Consider the following 19287-nt stretch of genomic DNA (forward strand, 5'->3'; position numbering starts at 1 on the left):
TGATCCCAGGGTCCTGGGATCAAGCCCCATGTCAGGCTCCCTGGTTGGCAGGGAGACTGCTCCTGACCTCTCCCTCTGCACCACCTCCCCCCGCCTGTGCTCTTTCTCAATAAATAAATAAATAAATAAATAAATAAATTTCTAAAGTACCAAATGAGAAGAAAATGCTCAGGGGAGCTGAATTTTAACTTATAAACAATAACAATAATTACTAAAGATAATTTGTTTATTTTGACAAATAAATTTATTGTTATCCTACAATTTGGTTAGAATTACTCTTTGAATTGGGAGGAAGAAGATAGAATTGTATTAAAACAGACTTAGCTAAACTAGCAAACAATTTAATAGTTTCCTTATATGTGATTTAATCTAAAATCTAGGATGAAAATAAAATGAACTTTTGTTTGAACACTCTGAAAGGAATGAAGGGAAGTGGGAGTTGCAATGAAGTGTCAGAAGGGAAGGGAACTTCCAATTCTATGGGTGTCTAGTCACATCAGCTTTACAGCAGCAAAAAACACCACAAAGTTATAGAGGAACAGCCAGTTAAACACCTCTGACTTAGAAGTTCAATGGGGGCAGTGGTAAAAGTACAGAGATGCCAATAGTATCATATGGCATTAATGGCTCCCAAAATGCCAAACATCCTGCATTTCCTACACTTCTAACCTCCTACCAATTTGGCCTTCTGAGAGCCATTAATGCAAATAAATCCATATCTAACTAAGCCTTCTATTTTTAGGCAAAGACAAATTTACTTTATATGACTCTACCCATAAAAACATACCTTGAATGCTTTGGTGGGTCACTGAAAGTTCGGCCTGGGAAAATGACCCAGTGAACATTGGAAAACTTTCTCTATTCCTAAAAAATAAATCAATTATTTAATAAATAAATATAAATTTTGAAACATATTCAAACATAATTTAAGGGTTTTTTTCATTTAAAGGAATTTCAAAGTTGCATAATTTTTTTTGCTCCATCATTCCAATTACTTTTACAATTACTACAAATTTGTTAATATTTACATTTCAAGTGATTGCAAAAATGAAGGAACAAGCTGAAAAATTAATGGATGAAATTCAGGAGTGTAAACAAGATAACCTTAAGTTTAGGTGTGAAAGTCACTTTGGGATGACTGTGTATCAAATAAGGTAGTGGGGGAGAAAAAACTGGTTCTAAACTATGTATTTTGGTTATCTAAATCCTCAAATACATTGAAAGTTTGTCATTATAGTTTTAGATGTAAGTGCAAGTCACTAATGAGAAAATTCTCAGGTGTTATTTATCATTCTTGTATTTCACAGCAGGTGAAGAACATGTATGAAATCTGATGGAAAGAGGCTGAAAGCAAAATTAGGGTCATGCCTAATCTCCAATTTTTATCATCTGCCCTGGGATAATTAAAAGTTGATTGAAGAAAAGCAATCAGTTAACTATTTTTTTCCCCAATTCAATTTATTACATGCAAACGCAATCAAGATATCTCCCTTAAAAAAAAAAAGAAAGCTGCTTGTTTCAACTGCATAAGAGCAGTTTTTATATACCAGGTATACTTACTTGAAGCCTAAGCAAGAATAATAAATAGTATGTACTGTATGGTGACTAATATAACAAAATAAATATTATTAAATAAAAAAAAATTTGGAAAAAAAATAATAAACTGAACACTCTCTCCTGTCTAAAAACAGAGGTGATCAATGTAAGCGACCTTGAAAATGGAAATGAAAACTGCTCATATATATATAAAATAATTTCTATGAGGCAAATAGGAAAGAATACTGATTTTTTCCCTAAAATGCAATTATTTGAGAAGAGCAAGCTGATTTAAAACAAAACTGAATCATACTTTGAGTCAACAACAGAATTTTTTCCCTTAACTACAAAAGAGAATTTAAGACATAAGTCTGAAAATAGGGCAAACTCTTAATTAAATTATTAAACAATATTTATATTAGGCAAGACAGCAAACAATGTACATGTCTAACAGTAGAGGAATAATTAAATGCATTATAGTACAGCCAAGTTATACAGTGAAATGTTGTGAGGCCATTAAAATTCATGTTTTTAAAAATATGACGTGAGAAAATAATTATGATAAATTATTACTTAAAATTTTAAAATAGGATACAAAAAACTATCTGAAGCATGATTCAGTTTGACAGGAAATATAAATAAAGCTATATATAAAGCCTAAAATGTACCAAAATGTTAACAATAGTTCACTCTGGGCAGTGAGATTATGGATGCTGTGTTAGTCTTCTCTAGTTTTCTTTTCTTCCCCATTTCTGTAGGTGAACTTATAGTGCTGATATATTCAGTAATAGGGTTATTTAAACATAGTGGTTCTCAAACTTTTTGATCTTTGGTCTCCTTTACATTCTTAAAAATTATTGAGGAACCCAAACAGCTTTTATTTATGTGGCATATACTTATTTATACTTACACATTAGAAGTTAAAATAGGAAAAATTTTAAATAATCATTATTTTAAAGATAACAGTAAAAGCACATTTATCATGATGAGCACTGAATAATATACAGAACAGTTGAATCACTACATTATACATCTGAAACATAACACTATATTAACTATACTGGAATTAACATAAAAAAACTTAATAAAACTGAAGATAAATAAAAATAACAGTAATAATCCAGTAACATGTAAATACATTTTTATGAAAATTTATTTTACAAAATGAAAAAATGAAAAGAATGGCACTATTTCACATTTTAAAAAATGTATGGATGGCTTCATAGAAGACAGCTGTCATCTCATATCTACTATTGCATTCATTCTTTTGCCATACATTGTTTTATGTGAAGTATATAACAAAAACCTGGCCTCACATAGATATACAGTTGGAAAAGGAAGGAGCATTTTAGTAGCCTTTTTGGATAACTGTAGTATCACACCAAAGCAAATATCATACCAAAACTCTAAAAGGAATAACTTCTTTAAAGGTTACTGAAAATGTAGAAATTGAAACAACACCAATGAACTTTTTGAGTTCTGTTGCATTATGACCCAGTCGTCTACCCTGCATTTTGAATGGATCTTTCACCTGCATGTGATTATGACATTGTGCATTTGTCTTTTAGAAAATACTGATTAACTGAGTTATGCAAATCTTCCTTATATTGATAACACTATTAAACATCAAAAAGATCACCTTTTAAAGATTACCACTGATCTCACTGGAAAATTTTAAGTACTGGGAAGCCATCAAGATCACGGTGGTAAAAACAAGTTTTCTTACACTAATTTTCACATGAAAGCTTGAATTTTTTCACTGGCAACAAATACCAACAGCTGTTTTCCTTGAAGTGACTCGCTTACTTCATTGATTTTCAAGAAAATGTCTGCCATATACCCAAGTGTGAATACTATTTTGTCTGTCATTTATTCTTTCAAGTTAAAAGAAAAAGTGTGCTAATTTTCTTACAATGTTTACAACTCAAACAAGTTACACAAGTGCTCTCAAGACAATGACCCACTTCAGTATGGACGAAATGCTCAGGCATACTTCCCCCATCACCACAGAGCATATCAAAAAGATACATATTCAAGAGTAGAAATTTAATAAAACAAGAACTTTTCTGCTTCATCACGTGCACAAAGTGAAGCTAGCTTTTCTCCTACCTTTTCTTTTTTAACTGCTAGTTCATGGCAGTGAAAAATACAGCAACTACTAGTACTATCTGGTGCCACTGCCCTGATTCCTACTAAGGCTTCAGCATTTCACTTACCATTTTCTTTAGCACTATATGTGCAAATGTCAGTACTATGAAATAGGCAAATGATGTGTGAGTATTATTACGAAAATAGTTTTGACCTCAAAGACCCTCTGGAAAAAGTCTCAAGGACTCCCAAGGGGTCCACAGACCATACTCTGACAACCACGGTTTTAAAAGAACTGAAAGGATAAAGTCTTTTAAAGTACAATGGTCCTATAAAGCCTAATTTCAGTAAGGTCTACAAATTCTTCCTTCAGGCTATGCTATAAATTTTCTTTTTAAATAATATTAATAGACAGAAAATCAACTTAATCTGAAACAATCTTTCTCATGAAACGAAACTTATCTAGAATGTTTAAAAATAACATTTACGCTGCTGAAGGGGCAATTATTAAAAAACATACAATAATTCTAAAACTCTTAAGAAAACAAAGATTCACTTTAGAGTGCAAAACTACCAAAAAAAAAAAAAAAACCCTACAATGTAATAAAGCCAAAAATTAGTATACTTACTGGAACAGAGCTTGACTTTGTTCCATTTCATCTTGAGGTTGCTAGGGGGAAAAAAGGTAGTTTTCTTTTAACTGATAAATGCTAATACAATGCAACAATTAAAAATTTAACATTTAAAATAATTCTTGTGTTGTTCTTTCTTAGCATCTTCTCTGTTGTGGTAAAATACGTATAACATAAAATTCACCATTTTAACCATTTTTACACACACAGTTCTGTGGAATTTTGTGCATACTGCTGTACAACCATTACCAGCATCCATCTGGAGTACTTTTTCAGCTTTTCCAACTGAAACTCCACACCTATTAAGCACTAACTCCCCACTCACCCTTCTCCCTGGTATCTACCCTACTCCTTTCTTTCTACTACTCATCTCTACCTTGACTAATCTAAGTACCTAATATAAAAGGAACCATACAATATTTGTCCTTCTGTGACTGAACTTATTTCACTTAGCATGACGTCTTTAAGGTTGACCCATGCTGTACCACGTATCACTATTTCCTCACTTTCTAATTAGGTTGTATGTATGTAACACATTTTGTTTATCCATTCATCTGTTGGTGGATGCTTGGGTTGTTATCACCTTTTTGCTACTGTGAATAATGGTTCAATGAACGTGGATGTACAAATACATTTTTGAGTCCCTGCTTTCACTTATTTTGGGTATAAATCCAGAGGTAGAGTTTCTGGATCATATGATATTATGTTTAATTTTGGAAGAATCACCATACCATTTTCCACAGTAGCTGCACCATTCTACATTTCCTACCAGCAATGAGAAAGAATGCCAATCCCACATCCTCACCATCCTCACCAACACTGGTGATTTTGGGGTTTTTTGTAACAGCTATCATAGCATAATGAGTGTGAGATGGGATCTCCGTGTGGTTTTGATGTGCATTTCCCTAATGATTAATGATGCTGAACATCTTTTCATGTGCTTATTGGCCACTAGTCTATCTTCTTTGGTGAAATGTCTGTTCATACCCTTTGTCCATTTTTAAATCAGATTGTTTGGTTTTTTTGCTGCTGAGTTGTAAGAGTCTTTATATATTCTGGGTAGCAATCCCTCCTGAGATACATGATTTACAAATATTTTCTCCCATTCCTTGGGTTGCCTTTTCATCTGTTGATAGTGTCCTTTAATGCACAAAGGTTTTTAATTTTCATGATTCTAGCTTTATTTATTTTTTCTTTTGTTGCTGGGCTTTCATGTCCAAGAAATCATTGCCAAATCCAACGTTATGATACTTTTCCCCAATGTTTTCTTCTCGGTTTTTATTCCTAGTTCATTAATCCATAATGGTTCTGATAAGCCATTCTTGTCAGGTTTTCAGTTTTAATATTTCCCCCAAGGGCCAAAAATCATACAATCTCTGTGTTACAATGTTAAATGCTAAATGACTTTTGCCTAATTCTGAAGTCATGCCAGAAAATCTGAAGTTGTGTCCCTTTCAAAAAAAAAAAAAGATCAAATGCACTGATAAAATGACTCCATTTTAAGTATTACAGCATACTGGCTTTTACCACTTTAAAAGGAATCCTTACATTTAATATCTTGTTACCATCAAAGAGCACCTTTAGAAAAAGGTCTCTCTTTGGGGGCCTTCTATGTTTCTACAATCAATAACAAAGCTTTCTGAAAACAAAGCCTTTAGCCTGAATTTCTAAGCATTGTTTGATCAGTGAAGAGCCATAATAACAGGAAAACACAAAGTACTGTGAGAACCTCAATCTTCTCCATTGAACATTCACTGTTACCTACTGATAATGCATCTTTACATACTTCAAGGTTATCACATTGGTTCCACATATATATACATTTCAGGCAGACCTTACAAAGCTCAGAGGTGCAGAGACAAGAAAGAATTTCAAGAAGTAAACCTAGAAACTTCCAAGGATTAATTAAATAGAGAATACTTATATACTTACTAGATTATTTCTACATCTTCACAAAATAACACATTCAAATACCTGTAATACCCAGTTCATTTCCCTTACTATAGATCTGTGACTTGACCATAAGGAAAGTGCAAAAAATAAGAATGGAAGTAAAAAAGGAAGTTTGCTCCTGACAGCCGATTTTCCCCCCTCCTTCATAGGCAAAAAAACAAAAACAAAAACAAAAAAACACTTAACAGCTAATGCCTCTGAATATAATGGGGGCATGCAGTTGGTCATTTGTTAATTAACAAAACACAAGGATACATTTCAATCAGCTCTTACCTAAGGGATCCAAATTGCTATCTATCCTTTTGATTCATGTGACTGTCATTTTCTCCTGCCCTTACTACCCCTATATTCTGATGGTCCCTTAAGCTGTACAGTTTTTGTTTTATTTCAACTGTTGGGGGTAGGGTGTAGGAGGTGAAAAAGAGTTTAAATTAATTGTGCTGATTTGGAAAAGAGGCAAATCTATTTATATATCCTCCACCAAAAAACAATCACCCAATATCTGAAACCATTCTCTTCAACAGAATCATGGATCACTGGGAGTGGAGTGGAAGAACTCTAGACAGTCAAATCAGCCTAAGCAACCCTGGGTCGCCAGAAGGCATCAAGTATTTCACACAAACTATCTTCACATTCTGTATAGCAGAATAAACATTCCTGGCATTAAGTGTTTTATTTACTGATCTGTTACTGATAACATCTGTTTAAAATAACTTTCTCTCAAACTGACAGTATACAATAAAACTAGGGGACTTTAACATCCCACTTACATCAAAGGATACATCTTCCAGAAAGAAATCAACATGGTAACAATGGCTTTGAATGACACCAACAATGGCCCAGAACAGATGGACCTAACAGATATATACAGAATATTCCATCCAAAAACAGAATACGTATTCTTCTCAAGTGCACATAAAATATTCTCCAGGATAGATCACATATTAGGCCACAAAACAACTCTTGATTTAAAAGACTGAAGGGGCGCCTGGGTGGCACAGCGGTTAAGCGTCTGCCTTCGGCTCAGGGCGTGACCCCGGCGTTATGGGATCGTGCCCCATATCAGGCTCCTCTGCTATGAGCCTGCTTCTTCCTCTCCCACTCCCCCTGCTTGTGTTCCCTCTCTCGCTGGCTGTCTCTATCTCTGTCGCAAAAATAAATAAAATCTTTAAAAATAAATAAATAAATAAATAATAAAAGACTGAAATCATGGAGCACCTGGGTGGCTCAGTTGGCTAAGCATCTGTCTCTTGGTTTCGGCTCAGGTCATGGTCTCAGGATTGTGGGATTGAGCCCCGTGTCAGGCTCCTCACTGAGTATGAAGCCTCGCTGGGATTCTCTCTGTCCCTCTCCCTCTGCTCCCCTCCTTCCCCCACACTCACTCACTCACTCTCTCGAAAATAAATAAATAAAAATAAAATAAAAACAAAATAAAAGGCTTTTATATAGTGAAGGAAACTACTAGAATAATGAAAGGAAACCTAATGAATGAGAAAGGATATTGGCAAATGATATATTTGATAAGAGGTTAACATCCAGAACTCATAAACTCAACAGCAAAATAAAGAACTCAACAACAACAAAAACCTAAACTAAACAGTACAATTAAAAAGTGGCCAAGGACCCAAACAGACATTTTTTTAAAGAAGATGAACAGGTGACCAACAGACACATGAAAAGATACACACTACCAACCATCAGGGAAATGCAAATCAAAATCACAATGAGATATCTCTTTACACCTGTCAGAATGGCTAAAACCAAAAAGACAAGAAACAACAAATGTTGGCAAGGATATGGAGAGAAGAGAACTGTCATGCACTGTCATTGGGAATGGAAACTGGTGCAGCCACAATGGAAAACAGTGTGGAGGTTACTCAAAAAATTAAAAATACTGCCATACAAACTGCCAAAAAAACTGCCATACAATCCAGTAATTCCACCTCTTGGTATTTTTCTGAAGAAAATTAAAACAGGAATTCAAAAAGACACATTCACCCCTACGTTCATTACAGCATTATTTCCAATAATGAAGAAGTAACCTAAATACACACACACACACACACACACGCCCCCCAAGAATATTACTTAGTCATAAAAAATGAAATCTTGTAATTTATAACAACATGGATACACTTACAGGGCATTATGCTAAGTGAAGTAAGTCAGACAGACAAAGACAAATACCATATGATGCCACTTATATACAGAATCTTAAAAAAACCCCAAATGAACAAAAACAAAAGAGTAACAGACTGATAAATCAGAGAACTGATGTTGTCAGAGAGGAGGGGGATGGGGAAATGGACAAAATAGGTAAAGGGGAGTAATAGGTAAAATCTTCCAGTTATAAAATAAATGAGATATGGGGATATAACGTACAGTATAGGGAATATAATCAATAATATTGTCACAACTTTGTATGGTGACTGCTGGTAACTAAACCTACTATGCTGACCATCTGATAATGTATGTAAACATCAAATCATTATGTTATACACCTGAAGCTAATACAGTACGGTATACCAATTATTCTTCAATTAAAAAAAAAAACAACTTTGAGATTCAAGATATAGTATCTCTCTGATGAGAATGTTTCAAATATAATAAAAAGAGAGCTGAGTTGTCTTATTCTAAAAAGGAAACTATGCAATTTTTCCTTGAGTCTTCAATCTGTGTAAAATTAACATTCTTCTTTCATAAAAACATATGTGTGTGAATAAATATTTTATTTCAAAACAATCAATAAAAATGTTACCTTTTATCCTCAGAGGAAAAAAATGTATCTATCTTCCCTTACTTCCTTAAGACTTTGTAAGTATCTCTGGTTAGCTGGCTTATTTATACCATGGTGCTAACTAAATCACCCCTAATCTTTCCCCAGGGCAACTGCATTAAAAAGAAACAAATAAAAATTTGTGTATGTAAGTGTGTACACATACACATGCACTCACACACAGGTAAGATAATAGAAGGGACTTTCAGTAGCTCATATCTCAAATTATACCACACAGACTAAAATCTTCTTCACAAATGTAAAGTGATCTCTAACAGACAATGGAGATGAAAACGGTAATTATTATATTCTGTTTTAACCTTCTGTTTTTCTCACTTCCACCTCTCTACCTGAAAGAGAAAAAAGGAAAGGAAAAAGGAAGAAATGAAATATTTTAAACACCCCCTTTTAAAACAACTGCCTTTAACCAAAGCTGCAACCAAGAAACAGAATGACTAGCTAAGAAAGGGTAAAAACAGAGTAAGAGAAGAAAGAAAATAACAGACAAAAAGAATTAATCATTAGTAATTTGCCACTCTTTGAAATAGCACTTCCAATTTTTAATAAGTATGTATTTAATCAATATGCTACATACCTGTAAGACTACATTCTCATTAAGAGGCATTATCTTATTTTTACTCTTTTGCTCTTGTGGATCCTCTCTGAATTTGAACGCAAGTTTAATCTCTGGAGAAGGTGTGCCTAGAATGAAATAAAATCATAAATCACTTCCAACAGTTTTATCGCTCTGCTTTGACAATGACTCCATCGTTTTACAGAAACTAAAAAATGTCATTAAGAATTATTTTGTAAACTGTAATTTCCTAACTGCCACTTCTATATATTAAAGTTTTTAAGTTATTAATTTCAAAGAGACACATATACTACACTGGAATAAAACAATACTTGATATCTGTTTCAGGTTGAATGAACGCAAAGGATACACAGAGACAATATAGAGACTTAAACCCCCCTAGAGGGAATACTTTCTTTTTTTTAAATTCTATGTGAGGTCATTTTTAAAAACTCATAATGCTAGTATATAATCCAAAAACAGAGTCTGTGGTTTTTTGTTTTTTTTTTTAAAGATTTTATTTATTTATTTGACAGAGAGAGAGACAGCTAGCAAGAGAGGGAACACAAGCAGGGGGAGTGGGAGAGGAAGAAGCAGGCTCCCAGCGGAGCAGGGAGCCCGATGTGGGGCTTAATCCCAGGACCCTGGCATCATGCCCTGGGCTAAAGGCAGATGCTTAACAACTGAGCCACCCAGGTGCCCCCAGAGTCTGTGTTTTTTAGATGGGAAAGCAAGCTCATATTTTAACTTTTCTTCCCTTCCCAATTCCTAAAAAGAATCCAAAGAAATTAGTTGTTGTTGTTTTTTTAATTAGTTTTTTTAAAAGAAAATCTGAAGCAACAATGAGAAAAAAGGAAATATACCCACTACAGATCAGAAGATGAGAACAGATTAAAGGGAAACCAAACATTGGTAAACAGCATGTCACCCTACATGGGGAAAGGGCAGCTCCTTCAGAAATAACTATATGGATTTCTTCTGTGAGAATCTCAGAAAACCACCCAGCTCAGAGCAAATCCCACCAACCAAAGACGGAAAAGGGTACGATCGCAATGGGTAGTCTCATACGTCACTGAGATTTGTACCAAAGAAGCTCAGAATGAATGCTATAGCCAGTTACTATGTGTAAGAGGATTACCTTCCCTCCAGATAAAGAAATGTACTAAAAGCTAAGGTTGATAAAATAGTGATGGCACATTACTAAATATAGTCAACTAGAACAATGAAAACAAGAAGTGGACAATAGACTTACATGTATCTGAGAATTTAATATAAAATAATAATGGTATTTTAAACAGTGACAACAAGATGAATAAATATAAATAAAGATAAAAGAAAAACTTTTATGGTCTTGTGGTAGGTAAAATATTTCCAAGTTTGAAAAAACCAAGAAACCCCAGAAGAAAAGACTGACAGAGGTTTTACTTATAAAAACTTAAGGGCACCTGGGTGGCTCAGTTGGTTAGGCGTCTGCCTTTGGCTCAGGTCACAATCTCAGGGTCCTGGGATCGAGCCCTACCTATATGGGGCTCCCTGCCCAGCAGGGAGTCTGCTTCTCCCTCTCCCTCTGCCCCTTCTCCCGCACCCCCACACCCTGCACTCTTGCTCTCTCTCTCAAATAAATAAAATCTTTGAAATAAATAAACCTTACAATTTTTGCATACAAAAAGTATCATGAATAACATTAGAAGTTAACTAGGAAACTGAGTGAAACTATTCGCAATGTATACATGACAAAGTTTCATTATCTTTAATATATAAATGGTTTCATAAATCAATAATAAAATGAGAATAATTTAGGAGAGATATAAGGCAATTCACATACACAAAAACTATGAATAGTTAATATTAAAATATGTCTAACCTTGGTATTCTTAAAAAATGCAAATTAAAATAATCAGATATTTTTTATTTGGCAGTTTGGTAAAGCCTGAATATATCCTTTGTTGGATCTAAAAGAAAAAGCCATCTTTTTTAGGGGTAGTATGTGACAAGATCTGACATCTGTCCATCCTTTAAAAACAAATCTAATTTTAGCTAGTTATACTAAGGAAATAATCAGAAAAGCAGGCAAAGGTGTAAATATTAGAATATTCACATTTATTACAGTATTGAGAAATACCAAAAATATTATCAATTCATTAAATAAGGGTACATTCATACAGAATAACATGTAGCAATTTAAAAGGTTGAGGAAGATCAATATAACAAGGAGAGAAATATATTTAACACAATACGAATTACGAAAAAAGATATTCATATTGGTATACAGAAGTCTAGAAAAATACATAAATACTAAACACTGGCAATTGTTGGGAGTGCAATTGCAGGGAAGCATAGGGGGTGGGGCCTTACCCTTTCTACATTATATAATTTTGTATTTAGAAAATTTTTATTCTTTTAATAATTAGCAAAAATAATAAAAATCCATCAATTTGGAAAAGGAAAGAAAAAGAAGGAAAGCAAAGAAAAAACTTGGTTGGAATATTAAAACATACCTCTAACTTCTTCCTCATGGTACTTTATATAACATAAGAGCAAGTTCTGGAGACTACTATTGCACGTTGCCTCTTCCAACTACACGTAGGAAAAATCCCTCCTAGATGAAACTGCAACTTGCCATTGGAGTACCAAGTGAGATTATGTACAGTGAAAAGATTCTGTGACCTATATATAAAAGATCTTTGTGGTGCTTAAGAAGTTTTTCTTTTTTTCCATACCTATTTTCAGACATCCTTGAAAATAAAAAAATGGCTCACAAGAAGAAAGCATAAAAGGAAATAATGTACCCCTTAAACAGCTATGTAAAATTGATCTTTTTGAACTGTGATGATCAGTGATACATTTTTCTAGAAGCATTTAAAATGACCTAGAAGTGGACTCATGATGTATAGAAAATTGGTAAGTAGGGGCGCCTGGGTGGCACAGCAATTAAGCGTCTGCCTTCAGCTCAGGGCGTGATCCTGGCGCTATGGGATCGAGCCCCACATCAGGCTCCTCCGCTATGAGCCTGCTTCTTCCTCTCCCACTCCCCCTGCTTGTGTTCCCTCTCTCGCTGGCTGTCTCTATCTCTGTCAAATAAATAAATAAATAAAATCTTTAAAAAAAAGAAAATTGGTAAGTAAAAGGTACTTTTAAAAAATGTATGTACCACATATCAGTGAAATCATTTCAGTCTGACTTCTTTCATTTAGAATAATACCCATACATGCTGTTGCAAATGGCATGATCTCATCTTTTTTCGTGGCTGCGTACTATTCCACTATATATATATACACACACACACACACACACACACATCACATCACATCTTTTTTTATCCATTTTATCCATTTATCCATTTATCTATCAATGAACACTTAGGTTACTTCCATATCCTGACTATTGTAAATAATGTTGCAATAACCTAAGAGTGCATATATTTTTTTTTGAATTAGTGTTTTCATTTTCTTTGGGTAAATACCAAGCAGTGGAATTACTGGATCATATGGTATTACTATTTTTAATTTTCTGAGGAACCTCCACACTGTTTTCTTTTACAGTTGCACCAATTTACATTACCACCATTAGGGCACAAAGGTTCCTTTTTTTCTTCATATCCTCACCAACACTTCTTATTTCTTGTCTTTTTTATTTTAGCCATTCTGACAGATCTAAGGTGGTAACTCTCTGTGGTTTTGATTTGCATTTCCCCAACACTTAGTGATATTAAGCATCTTTCCATATGTCTGTTGGCCATCTGCATGTCTAAAAAAAAAATGTCATTTGGGTCCTCTGCCCATTTTTTTACTTGGATTGTTTGGTTTTTTAGGTATTGAGTTGTTTTAGGTATTGAGTTATTTATACATTTTAGAAATGTATCAGATCTATCATTTGCAAATATCTTATCAGATCTATCATTTGCAAATATCTTCTCCCATTCAGTAGGTTGCCTTTCATTATGTTGATGATTTCCTTTACTGTATAAAAGTTTATTTTGATGTAGTTCCAATAGCTTATTTTTGCTTTTGTTTCCCTTGCCTTTGGAGACATATTTAGCTAGAAAAATGTTACTAGGGCCGATATCAGAAAAATTACTGCCTGTGTTCTCTTCTAGGGTTTTTATGGTTTCAGGTCTTACAGTTAAATCTTTAATCCATTTGAGTTTATTTTCATGTATGGTATAAGAAATTGGTTCAGTTGCATTCTTTTGCTTGTAGCTGTCCAGTTCTCCCAGCACCATTTTTGAAAAGACTGTATTTTTCCCATTGCATATTCTTGGCCTAATTTATCATAGATTAACTGATCCTATAAGTGTGGGTTTATTTCTGGGTTCTCTAATCTGTTCCATCAATCTTTTGTGCCAGTACCATTCTGTTTTGATTACTACAGCTTTGTAGTATATCTTGAAATGTGGGATTGTGACACTTCCAACTTTGTTCTTTCTGAAGATTGCTTTGGCTATTCAGGGCTCTTTTGTGGTTCTATATGTATTTTAGTATTTGTTCTAGTTCTGTAAAAAATGTTGGTATTTTGATAAGCATTCACTGAATCTGTAAATTGTTTTGCGTGATACCGGCATTTTATTTTATTTTGCTTTGTTTTATTTTATTTTATTTATTTATTTTTAAAGATTTTATTTATTGGACAGAGAGACACAGAGAGAGAGGGAACACCAGCAGGGCGAGTGGAAGAGGGAGAAGCAGGCTTCCTGCTGAGCGGGGAGCCCAACACGGGGCTCGAACCCAGGACCCTGGGATCATGACCTGAGCCGAAGGCAGACGCTTAATGACTGAGCCACCCAGGCACCCCTGATATGGGCATTTTAACAATATTAATTCTTCCTATCCCTGATCATGGAATTTCTTTCTTTGTTTGTGTCATCTCCAATTTCTTTCATCAGTATTTCATAATTTCCAGAATACAGGTCTTTCACCTCCTTGGTTAAGTTTACTCCTAGGTGTTTTATTCTTTTTGCTACAATTATAAATGGGATTGTTTTCTCAATTTCTCTTTCTGCTACTTTGTCATTAGTGTATAATAAGCCACACTAAGAAAGACAAATACCATATGGTTTCACTCATACAGGGAATCTAAAAAGCAAAACGGAATTTAAAAAACAAAACAGGGGCACCTGGGTGGTGCAGTCGTTAAGCGTCTGCCTTTGGCTCAGGGCATGAGCCTGGCGTTCTGAATGTGTAAATTCCCACTCCCCCTGCTTGTGTTCCCTCTCTCGCTGGCTGTCTCTCTCTGTCAAATAAATAAATAAAATCTTTAAAAAAAAATAAAAATAAATAAAAAACAAAACAAATGAATTCACAAACAAACAAAAAAAGCTGAACTAGACCTATAAATACAGAGAACAAACTGAGGGCACCAGTTGCCAGAGGGTACAGGGGTTGGGAGAATGGACAAAATGGGTAAAAGGTAGTGGAAGATACAGGTTTCCAGCTGTGGAATAAGTAAGTTACAGTAATAAAAAGCATAGCATAGGGAATATAGTCAATAATACTATAATAACATTGTATGTGACAGATGGTAGCTAAAACTGTGGTGAGCCTAGCATAACCCATAAAGCTAAATCACTATGATATACACCTGAAGCTAATGTAACATCATGTGTCAACTATACTCAAATTTAAAAAATTAAATATATATGACTATACCAAGGATATCTGGTATTTCAGTCTGAATAATCAGACTGGTTATTAAAAAGTACTATTCACTTTTGCAAATAAACAAGTTCTAGGGTTAAGCTGGAAATTTTTGCAAGGAGAAGAGCTATCTGGGTGTCACTTGCATATCTCTGAAGCCCTCTCTAGGAGTCATAAACATCTTCCAGAAGTTATAATTCCCCTTACCATCCTTATAGTCACAGACCTTAATAGACCTGAGGGTCTCTTACAGATAAGTATAAGAAACTAATTCTGTGTAAAGTTAAAAACAAAACTAACCATAAAAGGAGAAGTTGATAGAATAATAACACTTGGCAAATTAAAGGGACTTAGTGAAAAACAATTATTTCTCACCTTTGTACATTCCACTTATACCAGGAGGGAGACTGAACTCAGATCTAAGAGATGTGTCGTCATCAAAGAACAACCTTTAAAATACCAAAAGAGATTAGATTATGTTTCCTAAACACAGACTAACAATTTAACCACAATTTTTTATTATACCTAAACTTGTTAAAAATTCTAAGTTGCACCACACTATTAATATCTACACCAAAATATTTTTTCAGATGTGTACCCTTTAATTAAAAACTTATATAAGATGAAAAATACAGACTTATTCATATGGCCAAGTTCATTTTTTTTTTAAAGATTTTATTTATTTATTCGACAGAGATAGAGACAGCCAGCGAGAGAGGGAACACAAGCAGGGGGAGTGGGAGAGGAAGAAGCAGGCTCATAGCGGAGGAGCCTGATGTGGGGCTCGATCCCAGAACGCTGGGATCACGCCCTGAGTTGAAGGCAGACGCTTAACCGCTGAGCCACCCAGGCGCCCCCCAAGTTCATTTTATAATACCCTGTTATTTCTGAATACTTGGGAGTAAGGAACGAATATCAATATAGTTTCTGAACAGAGACGAAATGAGATGATTTGAGGGAACAGTGCTGGTAGGTTTTCTCCTTCACATTTAAATCCCAGGACTGAATCTGAGTGTGTATTTTCAGAATAAAAATGATAGAGTTATTTCAGTTTTTGGATTCACTTCTTACTATCTTCTAAGCAATACTAAGGTAACAGAGAGAAGACATACAGTCCATCCCCTCAAGAAGCTCCAAATCCAGGGGCGCCTGGGTGGTGCAGTTGTTAAGTGTCTGCCTTCAGCTCAGGGAGTGATCCTGGCGTTATGGGATCGAGCCCCACATCAGGCTCCTCCACTATGAGCCTGCTTCTTCCTCTCCCACTCCCCCTGCTTGTGTTCCCTCTCTCACTGGCTGTCTCTATCTCTGTCAAATAAATAAATAAAATCTTTAAAAAAAAAAAAAAGAAGTTTCAAATCCAGTGACAAATACAAAACTAAAAAATAGTAATGATATGCCACTATGCTTGTAGGCAGATGGAAGTGTTTATCTTTTCTGTTTAAAAAAAAAAAAAACACCTTACAGATTTCAAAAACAGGCAAAGGACTTGAAAAGAAATTTATCCGAAGACGACGTACAAATGACTACCAAGAACACAAAAAGATGCTCAACACGACTAAATATTAGGAAAATGCACATCAAAACCACAGTGAGATACCACATCACATCCATTAGGTTATGATAAAAAAACAAAACAGAAAATAACGAGTAGTGGCAAGGATATGGAGAAATTGGAACTCCTGTGCATTGCTGGTGGGAATTTAAAATGGTATAACCACTGTGGAAAAGAGTATGGTTGTTCATCAAAAAAGAGATCTTTAACCACCATTTGATCTAGTAATTCCATTTCTGGGTATGTACACAAAGTAACTGAAAGCAGGGATTTGAAAAGATATTTGTACACTCCTGTTCAGAGAAGCATTATTCACAGAAGCCAAAAGGTGGAAGCAACCCAAGTGTTCATCAACAGATAAGTTAATAAACAAAATGCAGTATATACCTGAAATGGAGTATTATCCAGCCTTAAAAAGGAAGGTAATACTGATACATGCTCTAACATAGACAGACCTTAAAAACACACCAGTGCTTGCTTTGGCAGCACATATACTAAAATACGAATTGGAATGATACAGAGAAGATTAGCATGGCCCCAGCGCAAGGATGATACACACATTCATTAAGCATTCCATATTTTAAAAAAATTATACTAAGTGAATGAACCAGACACAAATGGATAAATATTATATGATTCCACTTATATGACATAGCTAAAGTAGTCAGAGCCATAGTGATCAAAAGTAGAATGGTGTTGCCAGGGACTGGGAGCAGGGAGGAATGGGGAGTTAGTGTTTAATGGGTGCAAAGTGTTAATTTGGGAAAATGAAAAAGTTCTAAAGTCAGATAGTGCTGATGGGTGCACAACAATGTGAATGTACTTAATGCCACTGGGCTGTATACTTAAAAATGGTTACAATGGTAAATTTTATAATACATATTTTTTACGGTGATAAAAAATAAAATTTAAAAAAATCTTTTCAGAATAAAACTATGTAGTAAGGCATGAATATATGATTCGGTACTAACTGGGTTCTTTTGTTTCCCTACTTGTTCATTCTGCTTTTCACTTTTTTAAGGAAAATTACAAACAACAACAAAAGAGACAATAGTATACTTATCGTCTAGGCTCATCAATTACCGGTACACAGACAGTCTTATTTCTTCTATAATCCTTCTGCCATCCTCTCTGTTCCTGCCAGTCCCTCACTAGATTATTCTGAAATATGTCCTGGACATCTTATGCCATTACACCTAGAAATATTTCAATATGCAACCCTAAAAGATAAGGATACTTTTCAAAACAATACTATAATAACTACACCTTTTAAAAAATAACCATAATTATCACACTTCTAAAAAGCCAGTAATTCTTTAATATTACTGAATTTACAGTCTTTAGTAAACAGCCTCTGAAATGGCTCCTGGTATTTATGCCCTTGTGTGAACCCCTCTCTTGGGTAAAGACTGGATCCTCTAATGAAAAGAATATGGCAAACATGTTAGGATGTTACTTCTGAGAAACACACTGGCTTTCATGTTGCTTTCCCTCTCATGGAAGTTAGCTTGCCATGCTGTGAAACACTCTGGAGAATCCCATGTGCCAAGAAACCAAGGGAAGCGGGAACCCTCCAGTCAACCATCAGAGAGAACTGAATCTTAACAAGCACTATACAGGAAGTGAATCCTCAAGACCAGAGGGCCGCTTGGGTGTGTCAGTAGGTTAAGCGTCTGCCTTCTGCTCAGGTCATGATCCTGGAGTCCTGAGCTCCATACTGGGCTCCCTGCTCAGCGGGGAGTTTGCTTCTCCCTCTGCGTCTCACCCCACTCATGTTCTGTCTCTCAAATAAATAAATAAAATCTGGAGGAGGAGGAAGAGGAGGAAGTGGAAGAAGAAGGAGGAGGAGGAGGAGGAGGAGGAGGAGGAGTAGAGGAGGAGGAGGAGGACCATGACAACGACAAAGACTAGAACTAGAGATGAATGCAGCCTTGTAAGTCTGTGAGCCTGACAACCCAGAGAAGCCACTCCTGAATTCCTGACCCACAGAAACTACAAGATAATAAATGTTTACTGTTAGAAGTTGCTAAGTTTAGGACTAAGCTTTTCTACAGCAAAGGAAAACTAAACAGATTGTAGTCACATTTCCCCAACTATTTCTTTTTAGTTGTTTTGTTCAAATCAAGAGCCAAACAAGGTGCCCACATTGCATTTGGTTGCTATATCTAAGTTATCTTTTTAAATATATAAATTACCTCCCCACTGCAATTTAATAGTTGAAGTAATTAGGCTGGTTTTTTTCCATTTCCCATGTTTTGAATTTTCTAACTGCATGTCATTAAACATGTTCCTCTATCTCATATACTTCCTATAAACTGGTTATTAGAGCTAGAAGTTTGATCTGATTCAAGTTAACTGGGGCTGGAATGCATGTGTGTATTTCCTACAGGAGATAATAAAGTATGTGTTGAGAAAGGTAGTCTTGTGCATAGTCTTTCAGCCCCCCTTCAGCCTTGGGCCCGGAACACTTTCTTATCAAGATTTAGAGTCCTCCCAGCCTGTGCTGGACTTATTACCTTGTATGGGAATACCTTTCCCAGTTT

At 35.0% G+C, this 19287-nt stretch overlaps 1 protein-coding gene and 1 pseudogene across 1 annotated transcript in view; one reads left to right on the forward strand and one right to left on the reverse strand.

Moving 5' to 3' along the window:
* ANKRD31 (ankyrin repeat domain 31) overlaps positions 1-19287 on the reverse strand; it is a 158380-nt gene that overhangs the window by 130523 nt on the left and 8570 nt on the right. The window contains 4 exon segments of the mRNA XM_034656368.1: positions 788-864; positions 4254-4294; positions 9581-9687; positions 15568-15641. Of these exon segments, the coding sequence (XP_034512259.1) occupies positions 788-864; positions 4254-4294; positions 9581-9687; positions 15568-15641 (299 nt within the window).
* On the forward strand, positions 17215-17327 carry LOC117801617 (annotated as a pseudogene).

This window comes from Ailuropoda melanoleuca, chromosome 3, assembly GCF_002007445.2.
Source record: "Ailuropoda melanoleuca isolate Jingjing chromosome 3, ASM200744v2, whole genome shotgun sequence".
NCBI classification, from domain to species: Eukaryota; Metazoa; Chordata; class Mammalia; order Carnivora; family Ursidae; genus Ailuropoda; species Ailuropoda melanoleuca.